Source organism: Peromyscus maniculatus, chromosome 7 (assembly GCF_049852395.1).
Source record: "Peromyscus maniculatus bairdii isolate BWxNUB_F1_BW_parent chromosome 7, HU_Pman_BW_mat_3.1, whole genome shotgun sequence".
Taxonomy (NCBI): Eukaryota; Metazoa; Chordata; class Mammalia; order Rodentia; family Cricetidae; genus Peromyscus; species Peromyscus maniculatus.
The window spans coordinates 14,635,923-14,662,623 of NC_134858.1; the positions used below are offsets into that span (position 1 = coordinate 14,635,923).

The 26,701-nt window shown below is 37.9% G+C and overlaps 1 protein-coding gene across 9 annotated transcripts in view; it reads right to left on the reverse strand.

Moving 5' to 3' along the window:
• Positions 1-26,701, reverse strand: part of Naalad2 (N-acetylated alpha-linked acidic dipeptidase 2) — a 79,709-nt gene that overhangs the window by 35,252 nt on the left and 17,756 nt on the right. For all 9 annotated transcript variants that reach the window (XM_076575713.1, XM_076575710.1, XM_076575711.1 and 6 more), the window contains 8 exons: positions 23,488-23,581; positions 22,724-22,822; positions 14,161-14,246; positions 13,788-13,907; positions 13,603-13,685; positions 11,092-11,155; positions 10,035-10,102; positions 6,192-6,283 (listed from right to left, as the gene is read on the reverse strand). In XM_076575713.1, coding sequence (XP_076431828.1) covers positions 6,192-6,283; positions 10,035-10,102; positions 11,092-11,155; positions 13,603-13,685; positions 13,788-13,907; positions 14,161-14,246; positions 22,724-22,822; positions 23,488-23,581 — 706 coding nt within the window. The remainder of the gene's footprint in view (positions 1-6,191; positions 6,284-10,034; positions 10,103-11,091; positions 11,156-13,602; positions 13,686-13,787; positions 13,908-14,160; positions 14,247-22,723; positions 22,823-23,487; positions 23,582-26,701) is intronic.

Below are 26,701 nucleotides of genomic sequence, written 5' to 3' on the forward strand. Positions count from 1 at the left end.
AACATCATCAAAATTCCAAAAGGTTTAAAGAAGACAAAAAGAAATAGCTCAGTGAACTTAAAGAGAATGAATGTCTGAGCAATGTCCCAGAAAACAAATGTAAAGCTCATAAAAATGATGGAGACAATCCAGGATTTGAAAACAGAGTTCAATAAAGAGAAACTTTGAGAAAGACTAAAGCTGAAATGAAGATGGCATTGAAAAAACCAGTACCCCCAACTAGAAAACTCAAAGGGAAGCCTTACAAGAAGAATTAATTAAGTAGAAAATAGATCAAAACTCAAAGATAAAGAGGATTTGTATGAAAAAAAAATTTAAACACTATTAAAAAAAAAAAGCCAGCTGGGCGGTGGTGGCGCACGCCTTTAATCCCAGCACTCGGTAGGCAGAGGCAGGCGGATCTCTGTGAGTTCGAGGCCAGCCTGGACTACCAAGTGAGTCCCAGGAAAGGCACAAAGCTACACAGAGAAACCCTGTATTGAAAAACCAAAAACCCCGCCCCCCCCAAAAAAAAAGCCAAACCTCAAATTACAGGAATAGACAACAGAGAAGAATCCGAGGTAAATTACATAGACCAGATCCTCATCCAAATCATAGAAGAAAACTTCCTCAAACTAAGAAAAGACATATTCATATAGATACCAGAAGAACACAAAGTGTCAAATATACAGGATCAGAAAAGAAAATTCCCATGACAAATTATAGTTAAAACACTATACATAACAAAGAAAGATTATTGAAAGCTCTAAGAGGAAAAACCACAAATCACATATAAAGAAAAACCCATCAGAATAACAGGTGATTTCTCAGTGGAAACTTTTAAAGCTGGAAGAGCCAGGGAAAATGTATTTTATGTCCTAAAAGACCACAATAGCCAATCTAGACTGATATAAACCAGTAAAACTAGCCATGATAGCTGACAGAAAATAAAAAGTCCCCCTGATATAAACAGACTAAACACACACACACACACACACACACACACACACACGAAAAAGCCAGCCTAAAGAGGAATAAACATAGTCAAGAGAAATGTAAAGCTACAATTACTAAAATACATTTTACCAAGAACACACACACACACACACACACACACACACACAAATCAACTACATAATAACTACAGTCAACATGCACCTTTCAACAATAACTTTACATATCAACAGCCCCAATTTTTAAATCAAATACATGAACTGACTGAATGGATTAACAAAATTCATCTGTTACAGGAAACTTGCTTTAAAGATAGGTACTACCTTAGAGTAAAAGGATGAGCAAAAATATTCCAATCCAACAGGTTCAGGAAACAAGTAAGTGTCAGTACCCTAATATCTGATAAAATAGATCTCAAACCGAAACTAATCAAAGACATAGGGAAATATTGTAATCAAGAGAACAGTTAACCCAAACTTTACTCTCTTAAGTATACATGCATCAAACTCTGGTGCATTCAATTTCATTAAAAAAATACTACTAGAATTAAAGACACAAATCAACATCAACCAATAAATAGTTGGTGAAGGTGATTTCAAAATCCCATTTGCTCCAATTGTCAGATCATCTGAACAAAAATAAGAGAAATATCAGAATTAGAATTAAATGATCATGTATCAAATGGACCTAGCAGATATCTACAGAATAGTCCAGCAAAACAAAAAGGAATATACATTTCACTAACAAAAGATAGCAAAGCTTTTCTAAAATAGACCACATTCTGGGGAACAAAACAAAGTCTTACAAATTCAGAAAAATTGAAGTAACTCCATGTATCATCTCTGACTATAATTCAAAGAAACTTAAAATTGACAGCAAACAAAACTCTATTAAATACACAAACTTATGGAGATTAAACAACACAGTACTGAATTATGAATGGGTAAAAGAAGAAATCAAAAAATAAATAAAAAATTTCCTGGAACTAAATGAAGATGAAAACATAACAACACAACAAAACCTCTGGGACACATTAAAAGCAGTCTTGTGAGGGAAAATTATAGTTCTAACTGCCTACACTGAAAAATCAGAAAGAGCACAAACAAATTACTTAATGATTCCACACAAAAATTTGGAAGAACAAGAACAAACCAATCCAAACCTAGTCAACAGCAAGAAATAATAAAAATCAGAACAGAAATTAATGAGAGAGAGAGAGAGAGAGAGAGAGAGAGAGAGAGAGAAGGAAAGAAGAAAGAGAAAGAAAGAAAAAGGAAGGAAGGAAGAGAGAGAAGGAAAAAGGGAGGGAGAGAGGAAAAGAGATTTAAAAAAAATCAGTGAATTGAAGAGCTGATTCTCTGAGAAGATAAGCAAGATCAACAGACCCTTGGCCCTACTAACCAAAAGAAAGAAAGAAACAGTGAAACATTAAAATAGATACCCCCCAAATTTAGAGTATTATATGGGAGTATTTTAATAACCTGTACTCCATTAAGTTGGAAAACCTAAAAGAAATTAATACATGTTTACCTTCAGCTAAACCACCAAAATTATACCAGTAAGAGATTGGCAGCCTAAACAGACCATAGCAAACTTTTAAATAGTAATAAAAAGACTTCCAACTATAAAAGGTCCATGGCCAGATGAATTCACAACAAAATTCTACTAGAATTTCAAAGATCTACAGCCAATCATCCTTAAACTATTTCATAAAATAGAAACAGGAGTGCTCCCAAACACCTTCTATGAAGACAGTTTCACTCTAATGCCAAAACCAGGTAGAGATACAACAAATAGGAGAAAACTATGAACGTAGAGTTAAAAGGCACGGTAGAATACTTATAAAACAAATACAGACATGCGCCAAAAAGATTATCCGTGTAACCAAACTGGCTCTATCTCTGAGATGCAGGTATGGCTCAACACACAAGTCAACAAATGTTATAAGCCAAATAAATTGACTTAAAAAACAAAAATCATATAATCATCTCACTAGATGCAAAAAATTCAACATGCCCTCTTTGTCAAAATCCAACATGTCTTTATGATAAAAGTCATATAGAGTGAGTAGGACTGGAGAAAACAAACTTCAAATAATAGGAGATGTATATGAGAAATGCACAACCACATCATTCTAAATGGAGAAAACTTGAAGCAATCCCATTGAAAATAGGAAGAAGACAGGGTTTTCCACTATCACCACTCCTTTTCAATATTTTGTTAGAGCACTAGCTGGAGTAATAATGCAAACAAAGGAAATAAAAAGAACACAAGTAGAAAAAACATCAAACAATCCTTTTTAGCAGCTGACATAATATTATACATAGAGATCCCAATAATTCTAACAGAAAGCTTCTAGAAATTATAGTTTCAGCAATGTGACATCAGCATAGATAACTACAGTCGTTGAATATTTGACAAAGATGCGAAAAAGCATAACCTGGAAAAACCATTTCAACAAATGGTATTGGGAAAATTGGATGCTCATTTGTAGATAGACTGAAATTAGATCAGTGTCTATCACCTTGCACAAAAACTAACTCCGAATGGTTCAAAGACCTAAATGTGAAATTTAAAACACCAAAACTACTAGAAGAAAACATAGGTGTGGGAAAGATGTAGGTGCAGGAAAGAACTTCCTGAATAGGACTCCATTTGTCCTAGAATTAAGGCCAACAATTGACAAGTGGACAAAACTAAGACACTTGTGAACAGCTAAGCAACAATCAAGCAAAAAGAAAGCCCACAGAATGGGAGAAAAGTCTTTTCTAGATATGCAGCTAATACAGGATTAATAACCAGAATATATAAAGGACTCAAAAAGCAGAGTCAAAAAATAAAAAATAAAGACTCACTCAAAAAGTGGAGTTGGGATATGAACAGGGAGTTCTGAAAATCAATCAATCAATCAATCAATCAATCAATAATAGCTAAGTAAAACCTCAAAAGGGGACATTCATTGTCTTTAGCAATTCAGGAAATGTAAATCAAAACAATTTTAAAATTTCATCTTAACCCAGTCAGAATGGCAAAGATCAACAATATAACCCAAGGATGCAATACTAACATAAATACCTTGATGTTAACAACAGCTATTTAAGTGGACATTGGTCCCACTCAACAATAGGGAAATCATTCCTGATACTGGAGACCTCACCAACTATCAGAACTACTAGTGAAGTCATGGATATTAAAGAACTTACAATTGCCACTTTATTAAACCAGCATAATCATTAACTTTTATAAATAAAATATTTGTCACTATACCTCCCCAAAATAGTGTCATTCTCATTACACATCAAGGAAAATTTTCTTTGTGACAGAAAGAAACCAGCACATAAAACCATAACTGATCAAAATGCCTAGTTGTGGAGCCAAGTCCCAAATGATACATCTACAACACAACTTCTGAATCTTAAGGCTCAGGGATCATTGTGGAAAAAGAGGCAGAAAGGTTGTTAAGATTCAGAGGAATAGGAAGGTTGCTCTGAGATTGTGTCTTCTAGAACTGTCAGAGAAGCTACACCCATAAAGTCTCACCAACATGGCTGCTTAAACAAGAGCTGAACACAGACAACACCAGTAGATATGCTATCATGGGAAGGAGGAAAGCTCATGAGGCTTCAATCCTAGACAAGGAACTACAGACAACTTAAGGAATGATGAGAACAGAGGAAATAGTCTCCCAGGAAACAGCACACCTATTGGTTATCCAATACCAAATGGTCAGCCCTGAAAACATATATAAATAACACTATAAGGACTGAGCAAGTTGAATTTATACCTTTAGGAATATGCACACTGCACGTTTCTATGTACACATATAGACACGTATATATGTAACAACAATTGAAGAAAAAGATGCCATGGATTTGAAAGAGAAGCACAGAGTACATGGGAGGGATTGAAAGGAGGAAACAGAAGAGGGAAATATGATTATAGTCTCAAAAAGTAGGAAAAAATTATAATAAAAATAAATAAAATAATACTTTCAAGAAGACTTTAGGAAATAGAAAGCTATAGACTACTACCATCTTCTGGTAGTTTTATAAATCATATTGAATAAAAATGGATAAATATATAATAAACTCAAGAAGACACTACAACATGAATGAGAAAATGTAAAAAGATAAAAGTCTAAACTGATTACAGAAAAACACACAATTTGAAGATTATTGGTAAGGCCTTTTAAGACATATAAAATAAAATGAGGGGGTTAGGAAGATGACTCAGTGGGCAAAGTGTTTTCTGTGCAAGCATAAGGACTTAGAATTTAGATTTCCACAATCCACATAAGAACCAGTCTTAGCCACTCATATCTCGAACCCTATGGCTGAGGATAGGGGGCAGAGACAGTCAGATCCTGAAAATCCACAACCAGCCAGTGTTGCTGGGTGCTCCAGGTTCAAGGAATGATCTATCACGAAAAAATAGAAATAAATAAGGTAGAGGGGCTGGAAAGAAGGCTCAGTGACTAAGAGCATATAGTGCTCTTCCGGAGGACATAAGTTTGGTTCCCAGCACCCACATCAGATGACTCAAAACTGACTGTAAATTCCTGTTTCATTTTATCTAACTCATCTGGCCTCTGAGGATATATACATATACCCACACACAGATGTACATATATACACATAATAGAAGTAAACATAAACACACATATATACCACATACACCCACGTACACACTTACATCCATACACATCCGTACACATAATACATTTATTTTTACATCATTATCACATGGAGTTATGCTATTATTTAAAGCATCTACTACATATTTAAAATTACATTTCTCTAAGAATGCCAAATAATGATTAATAAAAAAGCAAAAATCATCATAAAATTTATTTTACTTATATTTAAATGCATATGTCTTCAAGTATATAAAAGGATGTTCAGGTGCCCACAGAATCCAGAAGAGGGCATTGGATCTCCTGGAGCTGGTTACAGATGGTTGTGAGCCACCTGACATGGGTGCTGGGAACTGAACTTCGGTCCTCTGGTCAAGCAGCAAGCATTCTTAAGTCCCCATAAAATCAGTTTAATTGAAAATTTCCAAAGGTATATCTAGCTTACACCGAACATTAACTATGTATCTAAGCTGATTAGTAAGCAAAACAGCAGCTGGCTGGACAGTTTTATTGAATTCATTTAAATTATTGGTAAGCTCTCTGAGAATGGCATGTTTGGAGGAGCAAGGGAAAGGGGGAAATCTATATTTATCCCAGAGTAAAAAAGATGCATATATTAATTTACCTAGGATAATCTTTATTTTCAGGTGAAGGGTCTTTTTCCAGCCAGCTTTCATAAAGTGATTTACTTTCAAAACCATCATCAGGGCTGGAGATCTAGAAAAACAAACAGTGGGCATCAGGAACTGAAGTAAATGTATAACCAATTTAACTCCATCTGCACATTAGTATCAACTTCCATTCCTATCTGTATGTGTATGCATATGTCATGTTCACTTACATGAAAATAGTATATTTTGTAACTTATAAGAAAAACAAACAACTACCCCAAATTTGTCTTAATTTATGATGACTGTTCTTGGTAACATTGTCAATTACCTAAAAAAAGGAATTTCCTTTTTTATTGATAACATTTTAAGTAAAAGTTTTAAAATGTTTCAGGTAAAGATACTGGAGAAAATGTAGATACATTTTTTTTAATAAATTGCCTTTATCTAAACCAATAGATCCTACTTTTGCTGGAAAAAAGTCAGTAGTAGTGAGTACAATTATTTCTATTTTTTAAATTGTGTTTAAGCAAAGCTGGATTTTCTTAATGTGAGGAATCAGGAACCTTTATACCTTGGTCAGTTACTGTGGAAATCGGTGTGGAGTTTTCTGAAAATCAAAAAAAGATCTTCATGTGACTCAGCTATCCCACCCCTGCACATATACCCCAAGCCAACACTAGAGACACTCGCACGTTTGTGTTCACTGCTGTCCTCTTCACAATAGCTAGGGAATGGAACCAAACGAGATGTCCATCAACTGAAAAGTCGGTAATGAAAATAGGTCACATTTATTCAATGTAATTCTATTTAGCACCAAATAAAAATGAAATTTGTAGGAAAATGGGTAGAATTGAGGATAAAATTCACTAAGTGAGGTAACTCGGACCCAGAAATCCAATACCACATGTTCTTTACTATACATGTATCATCCCTTTTAATTGAATTTTGTATTTAACTTGGAATCTATAGAGACCAGGAAATTATAAAAGGAGTATGGGGGCTAGGGAAAAGTCCTAAAGAAGGGTACACAGTAGAACTCATGTGAAGATGAATTTCTAAATGGTCTTATTAAATAAAAAACATGGAGCCAGATATAGGGGTGAAAGCCTGAGAGAGATCAGGGACATAGGGAAAGCCACAGCTAACCTTACCTCACCAATTTGGCAGCTTCCAGATGCAAGCAACTTCCTGTCTACCCACACCTAAAAGCCTTTGCTGTTCTGTCATCTGATTTGCTCTCTCTGTCCAGCTACATCACTTCTTCTTCCTGCCCAGCGCTGTCACTTCCTGTCTGTCTGTACAGATCTCCAAACCTCCATGGTTAACTAGTGTTGGAATTTAAAGCATATGTCGCCACACCTGGCTCTGTTTCCAGTGTGGCCTTGAACTCACACAGATCCAGACAGATTCCTGCCTGCCAAGTGATAGGATTAAAGGCGTTTGCTTCTGTTGCTTCACTTCTTTATTTACTTGTAATGGTTGTTCCTATTCCTCTGATCTCTAGGCAAGCTTTATTTGCTAAAGCACAAATAAAATATCATCACATTTCAGCACAAATAAAATATCACCACACTCGTGTGATGTGAAAATGGAAAGGGGTTTTGTGGGCCACAAGAATATATCATAGAGATTCAGCTATGTATTAAAACTATACTTTGACTGGCCAAGGATCATAACTGAGACAGGATCCAAAATGCAATCTCCTGGGTATGACAAGCCATTGTAATTCTGAGCTTACAGCAATTGTGTGTGCAGTTGCCTTCACTAAGCCTGCATATGAGTGGGCCTATCAACAGTCAATTGTTGAAGGGAGAAAAATTTGTGGCTATTGATGTATGCAGAGAGAGGAGGATTCAATGTCTCTATTTCTGTACCTACCAGTAAGCCCAACATGCTCCAGTGGCTAGTTCCACAACCATGGTCATAAGGACAGCCCTGTTTAAACTCAGTGGGTTAAAAATCCAAAGAGACATGAATATGAGGAAAGGGAGGAAGGCTGGCAAGGGTAGAGGATGGGTGGGAATCCTCCTCATTTTCTAGAGTCACTGACTCATGCCTCATCCTTGTGGCCCTGAACCATGACCAATCTTAACTGCTTCCATGAGATATCCTATCAGCACAGCAGTATGGTGCCCCATTTCTTGTTGAGTTGGGCAACTGCTTTTCTTTACCCTCCTGCCATCACCTTGATTATTTGACTTGTTAGGCATGATGGTTTGGATGCCTGCCATAAGCTCATATGTTTGAATGCTTGGTCCCCAGTTGGTGGAACTGTTTAAGGATTAGGATGTATGGGCTTGTGGGAGGAGGTGTGTCACTGGGGATGGGCTTCAAGGTTTCAAAAGGCTATGCCATTCCTAGTTAGCTCTCTCTGTGCCTTGTGCTTACAGGTAAGGACGTAAGTTCTCAGCTACTGCACCAATGCGGTGCCTGCCTGCCTGCCTGCTGCCATGCTACCCACCATCATGGTCACAGACTCACCCTCTGAAACTGTAAGTCTCCAGTAAACTCTTCCTTCTATAAGTTAGTTTGGTCATGCTGTCTCTTCATGGAAATTGAAAAGTAACTAATACATGAAGGATGGGAGAAATTGTAGTAATCTGTTTACAGGAAAGTTCCCCGGGTCTTTGTATGACCATAGATAATAAGTATGTGTCTTTGCACAAGATGCACAATTAAGAACTTCTACTTACTGGTTCCAAAGTTCTTATCACCCTGACATCAAAGACAGGAGCCATTTTGCAAATACAGTACAGATCATAAAAACATATTCTGAAGTATTGCACCATAAAGATTCTCTTTACACTTGATTTTAGGAAAGAAACTATTGTGAGGTGTTCCAATAAAAGAACAAGGAAATAAGTTTACTCAAGAGGGTAAGGACACCAACCAGAGGGAAAATATAGCAAGCACTTTTGCTTGAAAAACAAACAAAACCTGTTTTTAGAAACAGTAGCAGTAAACAGGCAGGTAGAGCAAGATTAAAGAGATTAGAAAATAGAACCTGCATTAGAATGATACTCACCTCTTACTTTTCACTAAGGCTGCCCTTACAGCAGCAAACACTTCTACAAGTAAATGCGTTTGTTTTAAAGATTCGTTTTATTTTTATTGATGTGATTGTTGTTGTTGTTGTTGTTGTTGTTGTGTGTGTGTGTGTGTGTGTGTGTGTGTGTGTGTGTGTGTATTCTCATGCACCATGTGTGTTCAGGTATCCAAGGAAATATAAAAGGGTGGCAGATCCCTTGAGCTGAAATTACAGGCACTTGTAAGACACCTGATGTGGGCGATGGAAACCAAAATCAGGTCCTCTGGAAGATCTGGAAAGTCAACTGGTGCTCTTAACCACTGATCTGTAACTCCAGCACCTCTATAAGTAAATTCTATACCAGAGGACTACTTAAATGAAGTGTACAGCTATTGGGAGTACATTATCTGATTTTACTTTGAGATTCAATGTGCTCTAGTTCTTCAGAATATTTAACACATATAGTTAGTTTAATGTTTATAATGTTTCTGTGTAATCACCAGTTGCAGATCTCCTCCCCCTTTGCCTTTGGACTAATTACTGTTCATTCTACTCACTATGCTGACATACAGTGATTTTTCTGGTGAGGAAGACCAGTGATTTCTGCATTGCTTGATTTCTGAATTCCTTGGCTTCTTTTTAATACTTTACTTCTTAGCATCCTCACAATTATGTCACATAGTAAGCTGTATATTATAAACTTGGTTTTAGTTGCTACTTATTTGAGTCACCAATGTTCTGATAGTAATTTAAAAATAAATGTAGCTAATTAGGCCAGAAATGTGTTGTCCATTCATCATAAAATCGTAAGCCAGGTGTCCTCATTTACCTCTCTTGCCACTTTATACACCAACTGGTAAAGAAGAGGAGTACAGTCAACTCGTAGAGTGTAATTGCCTGAAGAACAAAGCAAACACGAAAGTCACATTTCATACTACCAAATGAAATTCATCTATGTTTAATTGCAACTTTCTATTTAAAATATAATGTAACAGTCTTTAATTCAAAATGCTCCAGAGAGAGAGAGAGAGAGAGAGAGAGAGAGAGAGAGAGAGAGAGAGAGAGACTGAAGTGCATTGTTTAAACTGATGAAGCAATGGTGGAACCTGGTGGCTGATGTGGCAGCTCCCACAGCCATCAGCCAATTTTCCTTGTAGCACCATCTCTCAGGGACAGTGTCAAAGAAAGCATTAAGACTACAGAATCATTCATTCTTTCATTTGTTTAGATCAATGTATCAGAAACAGTATGCATATTGCAACAGCTTCAGGGACAATAAACAAAAATGCGCCAAAAATGCTGAGAGGTAAATACAATGTGTCACTTTAAAAAGCAGTTCCAATAAGTTATAAAAGTTATTTTTATCTTTTAAGGAAATGTTTTATTAAGAAAATATTTTTGTATGGAGATATTCTGCAGAATATTTCTTCTCAAATACTCCAATCAAATTTCACTAATTCCTCCACAAAATTGTGGTGAATAGTAGGGTTTTAAGTTGCAATCCAAGGCAAGCAAATATAAACCAAAGATAGAGCAAAAAAATCAGGAGCCATAGCTCAGTTATGAGTCATAATGATTGATATGAATTATTTTTCCTGTGGTAAAACAAAAAACTAAGTTATTACTGAATAGTCTTATCTAAACATAAGATTTGAGATACTAGTAAGTTAGAATTTTTAGGCCTAAGAAAATAATAAACCAAAAAAAAAAAATTGTCAGGCATTTTGGCACACTCCTGTAATCCTAGTGGTTAGCAGTGGAAGTGGGAATTTGAGGCCCTTCATGAGACTTTTAACTTAAAAGGATAGCATACCAACTAGAAATGAAATTACTAAAAATAGAATTTACTTTTTGAACACTGTATTTCAAAATAAAATACAATACACCTTCTATAGATGAATCTGAGTTGATGTAAGCAACGCTTCTCTCCTGGAGGATCTTTGCATTCTCCTGCAATTGAAGCCAAGTTGTTAACACTCACAGCATTTACTGCTTTGGAAATATAAACAAAGTAGCCACACTAATCTCCTGTAAAATGGGTTGCTGATGTTTATAAGTCAAATACAGTATCTGCCCACAACCACAAAATTTAAAAAATTCTGATAATTTCTTAATTGAAAATAGCAATAAAAATTAAAGTAAGAAAAAGAGAACATTATGAAGCTGTATACCAAAAGCAAAAAGGCCATGAAAATAGTTTCAGGTGTGATTCCTTCATTCTTTGTATCAGAATATGCTGAGGTGAGGGTCAAAAATTTGGTAGTCCTAACTAAAATCTATTGAATCTAGACTGTTCAAAGTGAGGCCTGAAACTCTAATAGGTGTCCCTAGAGATTGTTTTCTAATAGGTGTCCCTAGAGATTGATCCTTACATCCACTGAATCTGAGGTCCACTAAGTGGATTCCTAAGTACAGTATAAGAGTGAGAAACATAAAAGTCATTTATCTATATTTATAAAAATCTATCGAGAAGTAAAAGAATAAAATAAAGAATAACAAGCCTACTGTATGTACTAGGGTTCTGGACTAGATAGCAAGCACCAGCATCCATCTAGTTCAGCTTCCTAACTGTGGATGTAACGTGATCAGCTGCTTCACAGAAATGTCATCTCTACTTTCTTGCCACGGGTTTGTACCTTTGAACTATGAGTGGAATAAACCCTTTCTACTTTGAGTTGCTTTTCTCAGGCATTTTGTTCCAACAACAAGAAAAGTAACTAATATGGTTGCCTTGATTATAGTCAACATCTCTAGTACAGCATTTGCAGGGACTCATATAAACTTGGCTGGTCTCAAATTATAGATCTTCCTGCTTCTGCCACCTGGATGCACTAATTAAGGTGTGCATCACCATACATAACTCCTTATATGTTCTCATAGAAGTTAAATGTACTATTGAATATGACAACCTGTCTTACAGAAAATTGTTGTGGAATATTATTTTAACTAGGCAAAGATGTGTTACATTTGTTTATGCTGCATTTATTTAACGATGCAAGGATGTGTGTTTAATCATGTAAAGATGTGTTGTATTTGTTTCACCTTGCCTGCCTAAGGTACCTGACTGGTCTAATAAAGAGCTGGGCAGCCAATAGCTAGGCAGAAAAAAGGGTAGGCGAGACTGGTGGGCAGAGAGAATAAACAGGAGTAGAAATCTAGGCTTGAGAGAGAAGAGGAGAAGGAGAAGGAGGAGAGAAGGGACTTGCCTGGGGCCAGCCAGGAAGCTGTCAGCCAGCAGACACAAGAAGCAGTGAAAGTAAGATCTACAGAAGCAAGAGAAGTAAAAAGCCCGAGGCAAAAGGTAGATAACAACAAACAGGTTAATTTAAATTAAAAGAGATAGCCACAGATGAGCCTAATCTAGGCCGAGCATTCAAAACTAGTAAGTCTCCATGTCATAATCTGGGAACTGGTTAATGGCCCCAAAGAAAAAGCCTGGTACAGAAAACTAGGAAGAATGTTGAAATTATTCCTAAACTCACATGTGTATCAATGCAAATTTACTATTGCAAATCTTAGATTTCTTTTTTTTTATTTTGAATTTCTGAAATGGAAGGAACAAATATATCTATGTACACATACATTATAAGAAATCACACATTCTAAAAAGAAATTACCTCGATCAATAATATTCAACCAATCTAAATTAATGCTGTATTTTCAAATTTCATATTTAGCACCAGTATCAAAATGAAACTTTACAATGTAAATGTAACCAACAAAGATAAGTGATATCAGTTAAGTAACTATTTGATTTTGCTTCATATTATTATTTTATAGTAATGTAAAAGGAAATGATTTGGGATGAAAGAATTTTTTAAACTATACACAGACATGCAAATTTTGCTTTAGAACACACCAGCAAAATTTGTACTTACATGTGACAGAGAGATGGTAGAGAGAAAGCATATCTAACTGTATGAAAATGTGTGCTCGCTTTACACATGTGAGAACTTAGACATTACCAACAGAGGAGAACTGGAAAGAAGAAAGAAGGTGCATAGGAGAGGCTCTGTAAGTTAAGAGCCTGTAAGAAAGAAAAAAAAGACAGCACTGTGAAATAGTAAGTTAAGCTACTTTATGAAATTGATTACATTTACAGAATTGTCATTTTATATTTAACAAAGCATATAACTGTAATGAAAGGTAAAAAAAAAATGAACAGCTTGCAGATTCCAATTATTTTCTGAGTTTACTGATTTTGTTTTCACAATACAAATACAGAAAAATATTGAAATACTTTGGTAATAAGTAGTTTTAGCCTAAGAAGTGACTCTGCTTTGCCAAATAGATGTGAGAGTAAAAACAAATTCTATGTCTTAAATTCACTTGAGTCATTCTCGGTTAGGTAAGATAATCTATACAATATTATAATAAGTACCTTCTCTGCTACTTACTTCAGCCCATTCAGTTGAACCCAGCAGCCCAAACTCTTCTGCATCCCAGTTGGCAAAGATGATAGTTCTCCTAGGTCTCCAGCCTGCAATCATGTTAGTGAGCATGGTTAAATACACCCACCTATAGGTACAGGAATATTAAGCAAGTCACTTTCAGTCAGCAGCTACCAGAGAATGCTAGTTACCTCGATTCATCAGTTTCCCAAAACTCTGGGCAATCTCTTGCAAAACTGCTGTCCCAGTGGTAGGGTCAATCCCTCCAAACACCCAGGAGTCACGATGACCTCCCAGAATGACATACCTATCTGAACAAGAATGTGTTCAAAGAGGTTCAACTTGTATACATTACAGGCATTTGTCATTTATGTATTTAAATTAAGTTTTCTCCTGCCTGAGTTTCCTCCACAGAAGACAAGCAAAAGTAAAATCTTTTAGAGTGGAAATATCCTTCCCCTGAATTTCAGTTTCAAATTAGCCAGAAAAATATGCTATTGACAGAATTTCATCTTTTCTTAATCTTTGTTAAAAGAAAATGTCTTTAAAATTTTAGTGACTCACCAGGTTCTATGGACCCTCTGATAGTTCCAATTACATTGTAAATTCTTGTGATTTTGTTAATATTATTAACATGCATTCTAACTTTCCTAGAATTTTGAAAAGAATGAGTTAGTTCAATTAAGCATTGTATTTAGTTTCATCTAACATTTTATTGTGAAAAATCTCAAAACTACAGAAAACTATACAATAGGACAGTGAATTCTCATATCTTTGCCATCTCAATAATTGGATTATTTAAAACACTTGCAAAGCATCATTACAATTTATTCCTATGTATTGAGGCATGTACCTTTAAGTCAACTTTAAATACCAATATTTTATATTTTTCTTCATAGCTATATTACTTAGTCTTTTAACCAAAATATTCTATTAAATGCCTTAAAGTATTAGTTTTAAATTTTTATGCTGTCACTACACAGGAGTAACTCTTTGTTATGTAGTAATAACTGAAAAGATAAATTTATTGTTTGAGCATCTGTTTCTGTAAATCCCTGCACAGCACAGTGATGTTTAAATCAATAACAGATCACACATGTGATAGTATCCCTAAAAATACACAGAAATTAAAAGAATCTATTAACCCTGCACCTGCTATGATGTCATAGTATAACATATTACTTATGTGTTTGTGGTGATACTAATGTAAACAGACATTAAATGTAGAGCAATGCAGAATGTACAATTCATAGTGTACTTTCATTGTTCATTTAAAATGTACTCCTCCTTACTAAAAAAGAGTCTCCTCTAAGACAGACTGCCATATTAGGCTAACAGTAGCCTCCTTCCTCCTGTTTACAGAATCTCTGGATGGCATCAAGAAGCCACATTCAGTGACTGATCAAATCAGTTAGGTATGTGTAAGTACACTCTGATGTTCCAACAATGACACATTTCTCAAAATACATCTCCCTGTTAAGTGACACATGATTACAGTAATACTTGCTATTCATCAACTTTCGTTAAAGGCTGTGAAAGTGGTCTATAAATATATTACTTTAAATTGTTCTGAGCAATGAATGTATGGAACTAGAAAATACCATCCTGAGTGAGGTAACCCAGATTCAGAAAGACAAATGTGGTATGTACTCACTCATAAGTGGATACTAGATGTAAAGGAAAGGATAACCAGGCTACAACCCACAGCTCCAGAGAAGCTAAGAAACAAAGAGTACCCTAAGAGGTACTCTTTGCATAAATCGCCCCGGGAATGGGAAATATAAGAGATCTCCTAAGTAAACTGGGGGTGAAGGTGGCAATGGAGGGTAGGGGATGGAGGATGGGAGCATGGGGGAATGGGGTGGAAAGGGGCAGAATGGGAGAGCAATGAGGGAGATACATTGATAGAGGGAGACATCATGGGGATAGGGAGAAACCTGGTGTGAGGGAAGTTCACCAGGAGTCCACAAGGCCAATACCAGCTCAGACTGCTATAAGTGGTGGAGGGGGTGCCTGAGGTGGCCTACCCTGGTGATCAGATTGGTGAATGCCCTAGCTGTCATTATAGAGCCTTCATCCAGTAACTGATGGAAACAGATGCAAAGAGCCATGGCCAAGCACCAGGCATAACTCCAGGAAGTCCAGTCAAAGAGAAGGAAGAGCAAGAGGCATCAGGCCATGATGGGGAAACTTACAGATACAACCGAACCAATCTAGTGGGAGCTCGTGAACTTTGGCCCGGCAGCTATGGAGACATGGGACTTGACTGGACCCTCTGCATGGACGAGACAGCTGTGTAGCTTGTTCTGTTTGAGGGCCCCGGACAGTGGGAATAGGATCCATCCCTGATGCATGAGCTGGCTTTTTGGAGCCCATTGCTTATGGTGGGACACCTTGCACAGCCTTGATGCAGGGGGAGGGGCTTGGACCTGCCTCCTGAGTGGGGGGATTTGCTGACTCCCCATGGGAGGCCATACCTTTTCAGAGGAGGGAATGGGGAGTGGGTTGGGGGAGAAGGCTGGAGGGAGCAGGAGGAGGGATGAGAGGTGGATCTGTGGTTGGTAATGTGGAAAGAATAAAAAATTTCTTAATAAAAAAAAATGACCTGAGCACTGACTGAAGAATATGATAAATTCTATTGTTAAATAAGAATTTGGAAAGTTGTGCTAAATGCACAACTACATGCTGAGACTTCCCTGGGCCATCCATTTTGATTCTCATTTGGGCTGGACTTTAATATTCATTCATGATTTTAACCAATTTAAAAGCAAAGGTAAATTCAGTCAAACCCAGCCAGACTTCCTCCATCTCAAAGGCAATACATACTCTATGAATGCCAGAATGACATACATAAATATTGAGTTGCTTTTTCACAGGAACAGAAAGCAAGCCTTTGTTTATTCTAGATATAGAAAGGTCTCTAACTTGTTATCATGATTATTTGATGGAAGGAAGGATTCGGCTACCAAAGCTTGTACAATGTGAAATGCATGCAGATTTTGCTATCCGCCTAAATTTTTTCTAAATGCATAATTAATCCTAATAATAATTAATACATAATTCAGCTAAAAGTTTCAAGAGCAAAAACAATCAACAAGCGAGGATCTTTTTTTTAATGCATTAAATAAAAATATTACTTTTGCTACTACGAAGTAAAAACAAGAAGGAGCTGGGGAAATGGCTTAATGGCGGAGCCACTAGTTTGCAAAAGTGAAACCCTATGATCAGTTTAAGCAGGAAAACACCCACTGCTGCAATGCAGAACCATTTTCAGCATCTTCCCGTAATTAAGAGCTTAAAGTCTATAATTAAAAAGAAACCCAAAGTCATTGGTATTATATCACTGTATCACTAAATTAAGAAAGCTAAGTCAGGCTTAGTGTGATGGCTTTTGCCTCTAACAGCAGTACTCTGGAGCTTGAGCCAAGAGAATTTCCATGAGTATGAGGCCAGGTTGGCTACACAGTGAGAGCTGTTTAAAAAAAAAAAAAAGGTAAATGTTGATGTAATAAATGAATGAAATTTAGAGAAAAGTGAGTAATTCTAAACATTAAACATAGGGTAGGTGCTCAGAGTCTCAAACATTTCTCCTACATTCAAGCCTTCACCCTTTGTACTTTCCAAGCTTTTACTTTCTTTGACTTCCTGAATTGTTTGTAGCAATTATCTGCTTTTCCTCACATCACTCCAAACACACTGTCTTCCAAATGAAGCACAGTCTAGGATCTAGGCTTAATAGAGGGGTGATTTTTGCTTATTTGATCCAGGATGAATTCCCAGGACTCGGAGTGGTACTTTGTGTACAGTTAGTTAATGTTCATCAAGTATTTGTCAAATGAACTAACTAACTCCCTCCTATAGGGAAAAGCTGGAAAACACTCTAGCCCATTTATCATTGTCACCTTAGCTTTTGTTTCATTTCATTGTATGACTAGACTGCTTTGTACATCTCTGTAGAGACAGACTGAATGAAGACGCAGAAGCATGACAGAAACACAAACAATTCACAGTAGAGTCATATCTAGTACACATTCATTTAAGATCCTTCCCCACTGTAAAAGCAAGCTCTCCTGCAATTATGTTCATCTCAAGACCTCTGAGTAAACTCAGAGAAATTATGAATGTATTTTCTCCATATCTGTCTGCTTCTGCTTTTTTTAAAGGCCTTGATGTTGTGCAACTATGTTATCTTTCCCTCTCTCTGGAGAATATAAGAAAAACAGATAATATACCTTCTAATTGATGGAACACTGTTGTGATTGAATTATGATAATTAAGCCCTTACATACCTCAAATTCTAAAATTCCCATAAAAATAAGAAAACTGTACTTCTTTCACTTCAAATTTTCTGAAACAAGCCAATTCTAGCAATAAAAACATATCCTGAGTATCAAAGTTCATATAGATAGGTAAATTAGCAAACAAGACTGAATGAGCAATGTGGGTTTAATAAAATAAACAGCTAACTATATCCTTTCTGATTTGTCAGCACTAACATTTCCCTTCCCTGGTCTTTCCAGTACAAACATCCTACCATGGCCCATGTTTCCACAACTACACTGTCTGCCTACTTTTTCTCATGCCAACAGGCACATATGGTCACTCCTCAGCAAGTCTTGTGTTAAAACAACACTAATTATAGCAAGTGGTGGTGGCGCACCCCTCTAATCCCAGCACTCAGGAGGCAGAGGCAACTGGATCTCTGAGTTCGAGGCCAGCCTGGTTTACAGAGTGAGATCCAGGACAGCTGGGACTACACACAGAAACCTTGTCTTAAAAAAAAAAAAAAAAAAGGAACAGACAAAAACAATACTAATTATAATGATATATCTATTGAGAATTGTTGTACAACATGGTTTCCTCATTTTGACTCATTTATGCCATGTAGTAAAGATAAAATAACTGATGGATCCTCAATCTTTGCCCTTTTAGCTTCTATCAGCTGCCCCACCAAAAATGTCACTAGGAAAACTGGTTTAAAATTTGAATTGAGCCGGGCGGTGGTGGCGCACGCCTTTAATCCCAGCACTCGGGAGGCAGAGCCAGGTGGATCTCTGTGAGTTCGAGGCCAGCCTGGACTACCAAGTGAGTCCCACGAAAGGCGCAAAGCTACACAGAGAAACCCTGTCTCGAAAAACCAGAAAAAAAAAAAAAAAAAATTTGAATTGAAAATGGAAGTTAAACCTTCAGTTATGTGGCAAAATACAAGAGCAACTAAAAAAAATACACTAGTAGCTCGCCTATATACAAATGATAAATGGGCTGAGAAAGAAATCACAGAAACAATAGCCACAAATAATATAAAATGCCTTAATATAACTCTAACCAAACAAGCAAAAGACCTATATGACAAGTCCTTAAAGAAAGAAATTAGAGCGGGGCGGTGGTGGCGCATGCCTTTAATCCCAGCACTTGGCGGGAGGCAGGGGCAGGTGGATCTGTGAGTTCGAGGCCAGCCTGGTCTCCAAAGCGAGTTCCAGGAAAGGCCCAAAGCTACACAGAGAAACTCTGTCTCGAAAAAAAAAAAAAAACAAAAAACAAAAAACAAAACAACAACAACAACAAAAAAACGGTGGCAGCGCACACCTTTAATCCCAGCACTCGGGAGGCAGAGCCAGGTGGATCTCTGTGAGGATCTCTGTGAATTCGAGGCCAGCCTGGGCTACCAAGTGAGTTCCAGGAAAGGTGCAAAGCTACACAGGGAAACCCTGTCTCGAAAATCGAAAAAAGAAAAAAACAAAACAAACAAACAAAAAAAAAAACAGAAAAAAAAAGAAAGAAATTGAAGAAGACATCAGAAAATGGAAAGATTTCTCATGCACTTGGATAGGTAGGATCAACATAGTAAAAATGGCACCTTACCAAAGGCAATCTACAAATTCAGTGCAATCCCCATCAAAATCCTAACACAATTTTTCACAGACCTCAAAATTACAATATTCAACCTCATATGGAAAAACAAAAAACCCAGGATAGCTAAAAGAATCCTGTATAATAAAGGAACTTCTGGAGGCATTACCATCCCTTACTTCAAGCTCTACTATAGAGCTATAGTAATAAAATACAACTCAGTATTGGCATTAAAAACAGACATGTGGATCAATGGAATCAAATTGAAGACCCTGACATTAATCCGCACACCTGTGAACACCTGATTTTTGACAAAGAAGCAAAAATTGTACAATGGAAAAAAGAAAGCATCTTCAACAAATGGTGCTGGCATAACTGGATGTCAACAGGTAGAAAAATGTGCCGGGCGGTGGTGGCGCACGCCTTTAATCCCAGCACTCAGGAGGCAGAGGCAGGCAGATCTCTGTGAGTTCGAGGCCAGCCTGGACTACCAAGTGAGTCCCAGGAGAGGTGCAAAGCTACACAGAGAAACCCTGTCTCGAAAAACCAAAAAAAAAAAAAAGAAAAATGCAAATAGAGCCATATCTATTACCATGAACAAAACTCAAGTCCAAGTGGATCAAAGACCTCAACATACATCCAATTACACTGATAGAAGAAAAAGTGGGAAGTGTGGTGATATTTTGTTTGTGATCTAACAAGTAAAGCTTGCCTGAAGATGAGAGTGTGGAACTAAGCCATTATTTAGCCATAGAGGCCAGGTAGTGGTGGCACTCCCCTTTAATCCCAGCACTTGAGATCTCATGCCTTTGATCCCAGCAGTAGGGAGGTGGAGACAGGAAGTGATATGGCTGGGTGAAGAGAGGAATATAAGGAGGGAGGAGACAGGAGCTCAGTCTTTTTCAGGCTGAGGATTTGGTAGAGGTAAGAAATCTTTCTAGTCACTGGCTGCTCTGCTTCTCTGATCTTTCAGCTTTCACCCTGATATCCAACTCCAAGTTTTTAATTAATAAGACCAATTAGAATTCACGCTACAGGGCAGTAGCCTTCAACACTTTGGCACAGGAGACCACTTCCTGAATATAACACCAGTAGCACAGACACCAGTAGATCGACAATTAATAAATGGTACCTCCTGAAACTGAAAAGCTTCTGTAAGGCAAAGGACATGGTCAATAAGACAAAACAGCAACCCAAAGAATGGGAAAAGATCTTCACCAACCCCACATCTAACAGAGGGCTTATCTCTAAAATATATAAAGAACTCAAGAAACTAGACATCGAAATACCAAATAATCCAATCTTAAAATGGGGTACAGATATAAACAGAATTCTCAACAGAAGAATCGCAAATGGCTGAAAGACACTTAAGGGATTGCTCAATAGCCTTAGTCATTAGGGAAATGCAAATCAAAATGACTCTGAGATACTATCTTATACCTGTCAGAATGGCTAAGGTCAAAAGTACTGATGACAACTTCTGTTGAAGAGGATGTGATATAAGGGGACCACTCTTCCACTGCTGGTGGGAGTGCAAACTTGTACAGTCACTCTGGAAATCAGTATGGTGGTTTATCAGAAAACTGGGAATCAGTCCACCTCAAGACCCAATGATACCCCTCTTGGGCATATACCAAAAGCATGCCTAATCATACCACAAGGACCTTGCTCAACTATGTTCATAGCAGCATTATTCGAAATAGCCAGAACCTGGAAACAACTTAGATGCCCGTCAACTGAGGTTGGATAAAGAAAATGTGGTACATTTACACAATGGCGTATTACTCAGTGGTTAAAAAAAAAAAAAAAAAAGAAAAACAATGACATCATGACATTTGCAGGCAAATGGATGGAACTAGAAAAAATCATCCTCAGTGGGGTAACCCAGACCCAGAAAGACAAACATTGTATGTACTCACTCATAAGTGAATATTAGATGTAAAGCAAATGATAACCAGGCTATAATCCACAGTACCAAAGAAGCTAGGTAAGAAGGAGGACCCTGGGAAGGGGAAATACATGAGATATTCTGGGTAAACATGGGGTGGGTAAAGGGGAGGGGATGGAGGATGGGAACATGAGGGATTGGGATGGCTGAGTTGGGGGGGTGGACAAAGAGGGAAAGCATTGAAAGCTATCTTGACAGAGGGGGCCATTATGAGGTTAGGGAGAAACTTGGTGGTAGGAAAATTCTCAGGCATCCACAAGGATGACCCCAGCTAAGACCTCTAGCAATAGTGGAGAGGGCACCTGAATTGACTTTCTCCTGTAATCAGATTGGTATCATCATAGAACTCATCCAGTAACTGATACAGAGATCAGCATTGGGCTGAGCTTCAAGAGTCCAGTTGAAGAGAGGAAGAAGGGATTATATAAGCAAGGGGTGGGGTGGGTCAAGATCATGACAGGAAACCCACAGAGACAGTTGACCCATGCTTATGGGAGGTCATGGGCTCTAGACTGACAGCTAGGGAGCCTGCATGTGACAGACCTAAGCCATCTGCATGTGGGTAACAGTTGTGTAGCTTGGTCTGTTTGTGGGGCCCCTGGTAGTGGGACCAGGATCTGTCCCTGGCATATGGCCTGGCTTTTTGGAACGGATTCCCTTTGGTGGAATGCCTCGCTCAGCCTTGATACAGGTGGGGGCAGCTTAGTCCTGCCTCAACTTGATATGCCATGCTTTGTTGACTCCCATGGGAGGCCTGCCCCTACCTGAGGAGTGGATGGGGGGTGGGTAGAAAAGAGATGGGCAGAGGGAACAGGAGGAGAGGAGGGAGGAAAAACTGTGCTTGGTATGTAAAATAAATTAAAAAAAAACTTATAAAAAAATTAAGCTGGGAGGTGGTGGTACACGCCTTTAATCCCAGCACTCAGAGGCAAGGCAGGTGGATCTCTGTGAGTTTGAGGCCAGCCTGGGCTACAGTGAGTTCCAGGAAAGGCTCCAAAGCTACACAGAGAAACCCTGTCTCAAAATAAATAAATAAACTAATTAATTAATAAAGTTAAATAAGTGTTCCATTGGCAAAAAAATAAAGAAAATGGAAGTTAAAAAAAGAAGACAACACTATAGCAATATTTCACCTAATAGTACAATGTCACCACTGAATAATTCAATAGTTAACTCTGTAAGTCCTTCTGAGTTGATATAAAATGATCAGTTGGTCACTGGTGACAAGGAAAAAAAAGAAAAGCATACTTTACCTGGCAAAACATTATCTTGACATTTTTTTTTGTTAAAACAAAACTTTTCCAGGCTATTGAAGATTCACGACGTTACCTGGAATATCCACTTCCTGTAAAGCCAGGTCCGATGTTGTAACTAACATTCAGAGTTCCCTTCCAGCTTTTGTCTGGTGGAGCAGCTCCTCCCAAGTTTCTGTCAAGAGTACATGAAACAACAAAAAGATTGATCTTGAGAAAATCATGAGATTGAGTGTGATACTGTACATGTTGGAACTATTTACAAAAAGGCCTAGCCTCATGGAGCTTTCATTCTGGAAAGAGTCATAACCTAGACAAATAAGTAACATGCCACATGTTAGTTATAATGATGAAGGGAAAAATTAAAATCTGGAGAACTGATGGGTGGCAACAGCCTCCTCACATGTGATGTAATGGGAGAACCCGGGAATCAAGACTATCCGAAAGAGGGAACACTCCTGACTGTGTTAAGAAGCACCAAACTTTTACAGAAACCCCTGACTCCATAGGAGGCACCTATAAAAGATAATTAAGTTACTCTGGTACAGACATGTAGGAAATGAAGTTGGGAAATAGGCGACGAAATACAGAAAACATTACCAGCAAATATTAACCCAAATGTTCACTGTACTGCAGACCCTGCTCCACAGCTGGGATTCCAGAAGAAACAGCACTGTCCTCATTTTACAGGTGAAGAAACTAAATCAGGAAGTAACTGGTGCAAGATCACACATTTTGTGGCTTATTTTGATGTATGTTATTTTTAACATAACTGACTAACAGAGCAGAAAATGGACATTGTAGGGTAAGATATACTCATATCCAACTAAATGACTATACCGTAACAGTATCTCTGCATCATTGTATCCAATTGGATGTACTGGTATATTTGGAATCCCTACTCCTTCTTCAACATGAAGTCTGAAGGTGTACTCTGCAAAAATCAAGCATATAAGTGAAAACCATTGAACAACAGGAACAAGGACAATGGCATGCAGGAGTTTCTTGTAATATTAATACAGATTTGTTATATTTTGCAATTAAAATAAAATGAAAGGTTACCAAAAAGTCAATCTGTTTTATTTAAACTGCTAACCCAGGGGCCTCTCCTCCCAGGACAAGTAGGCTGGAGGCAGACTCACACCTCTCCTGCTGCTCCTGAGTTCTAATCCCCCCAGTTTTATCCTAAACTCTGTAGCAGGAAATTTACTATGGTCTCAATTTCCTGTCTGACCCCATCCCCAAGGAATCACAAAGACCTTCTTTTCCAACCTTCCTTCCCCTTCCTCATCCCAGTATCCCAGCCTACAACACCAACAAGCATTCCCTGAGAACGCATAAGCTGGACAGGACAGGCAACACTCAGTCAAAGCACTCTCTGAAAAATCCAGAGAGGAAACAGAAATCAAGGAATAAAACACCTATCCAATAAAGACAAATCCAGAAATCAACACCTAGATCTATAATCATCCCAAACTCAGATGCCAAGATGCCAGCATAATCAGCCGGATGGTGGTGGCACATGCCTTTAATCCTAGCACTTGGGAGGCAGAGCCAGGCAGATCTCTGTGAGTTCGAGGCCAGTCTGGGCTACCAAGTGAGTTCCAGGAAAGGTGCAAAGCTACACAGAGAAACCCTGTCTCGAAAAACAAAAAAACAAAAACAAAAACAAAAACAACAACAACAAAAAAAACCTTAATAACAGCCAGGGCAATATGTCTCCAGTAGAGCCCACCTGTCCTGCTACAGCAAGCCCTGAATATTCCAACACAGCTGAAGCACAAGAAAAAGACCTTAAAATCAACTATATGAAGATGATAGAGTTCCTTAAAATGGAAATTAACAAATCCATGAAAACAATGTGAGGAAATGAATAAATCACTTAAAGAAACCCCAGAAAACACAAACGTTTGAAGGAAACAAATAAAAGTGATCAAGACCAGAAAATGGAAATAGAACCAATAAAGAATACACAAGCTGAGGGAATTCTGGAAATGAAAAATTTAGGAATTCAAAGCTTCACCAACAGAATAGAAGAGACGGAAGAGAGAATCTCAGGCAATCAAGACACTATAGAAGGAACGGATACATTAGTCAAAGGCAATGTTAAATTTAAAAATCCCGACACCAAACATCCAGGATATCTGGGATACTATGAAAAGTCCAAGCCTAAGAATAATAGGAATAGAAGAAGAAGAAGATTCCCAACTCAAAGGCCCAGAAAATATAGTCAACAAAATCATACAAGAAAAATTTCCTAACCTCAAGAAAGAAATGCATCTAAAGCTATGGGAAGCTTACAGAACACCAAATAGATTGGACCAGAAAAGAAAGTCCCCCCACTACATGAGAATCAAAATACTGAACGTACAGTAGTACAAAGAAAGAATATTAAAAGCCTCAGGGAAAGGGCCAAGTAACATAAAAAAGCATATTAGAATTACACCTGAGTTCTCAATGGCAAGTCTAGAAGCCAGAAGGGCCTGGTCAGATACCTTATGGATCCAGACTCTAAGAGACCACAGGTACCAGCAATGACTACTATACCCAGCGCAACTTTCAGTCACTATAGATGGAGAAGACAAGATATTCCATGATCCAGTCAAACTAAAACAATATCTATCTATAAATCTGCTGTGGATGATTGATTGATAAAGTGCTGATTGGTCAGTAGCCAGGCAGGAAGTATAGGCGGGACAAGGAGAGAGAATTCTGGGAAGTAGAAGGCTGAGGCAGAGAGACGCTGCCAGCTGCCGTGATGAGAAGCAACATGTTAAGATACGGGTAAGTCACGAGCCACGTGGCAACTTAGATTAATAGAAATGGGTTAATTTAAGCTATAAGAACAGTTAACAAGAATCCTGCCACGGTCATAAAGTTTATAAGCAATATAAGTCTCTGTGTCTTTACTTGGTTGAGTCTGAACGGCTGCAGGACTGGCAAGTGAGAGAGATCTGTCCTGACCGTGGGCCAGGCAGGAAAACTCTAGCTACATAAATCCAGCACTACAGAAGGTAGATAGAAAAACCCAAACCACCAGTGTTAACTACACCAGTGAAAACATAGGAAATAATCTTATACCAGCAGAAACAAAAGAAGGAAAGTGCACATACACCACCACCACCACCACCACCACAAACAACAACAAAATAATAGGAATCAACAATCATTGATCATTGGTTTCTCTCAATGACAATGGTCTCAGTTCTCCAATAAACAGACAAGGACTGGGGCTGGAGAGATGGCTCAGTGGTTAAGAGCACTTGACTGCTCTTCCAGAGGTCCTGAGTTCAATTCCTAGCAACCACATGGCGACTCACAGCCATATGTAATGGGATAAAATTCCTTCTTCTTGTGTATACCTAAATACATGAATAAATAATATATATATATATAAAAAAAAAAGACAAGGACTAACAGACTGGGTGCAAATCAGGATCTATCCTTCTGCTGCATCCAAGAAACACGCCTCAATAATGAGGATAAACACTACTTCAAGGTAATGGGTTGGAAAAAGATTTTCTTTTCTTTTTTTTTTTTTTTTTTGTTTGGTTTTTCAAGACAGGGTTTCTCTGTGTAACAGAGTCCTGGCTGTCCTGGAACTTGCTTTGTAGACCAGGCTGACCTCGAACTCACAGAGATCCTCCTGCCTCTGCCTCCTGAATGCTGGGATTAAAGGCGTGCACCACCACCACCACCACCACCGCCCAGCTGGAAAAAGATTTTCTAAGCAAATAGACCTAAGAAGAAAAATGGTGTAACTATTTTAATTTACAACAAAATATACTTTTGTAGCACAAATTCTAATTGGTCTTAATAAAAACCTGGAGTCAGATATAGGGGTAAATGCTGAAAGATCAGAAAAGTAAAGGAGCCAGCCACTAATGAGACTTCTTACCTCTACCAAATCCTTAGACCAAAAGGGGCCCAGCTCCTGTCTCCTCCCATCTTATATTACTATCTCCACCTCCCTAGTGCTGGCATTAAAGGGGTGAGCCTCCACCACCTGGCTCTGTTTTCTTGTATAATATTAGAGGGACCAGCCTTAATATTA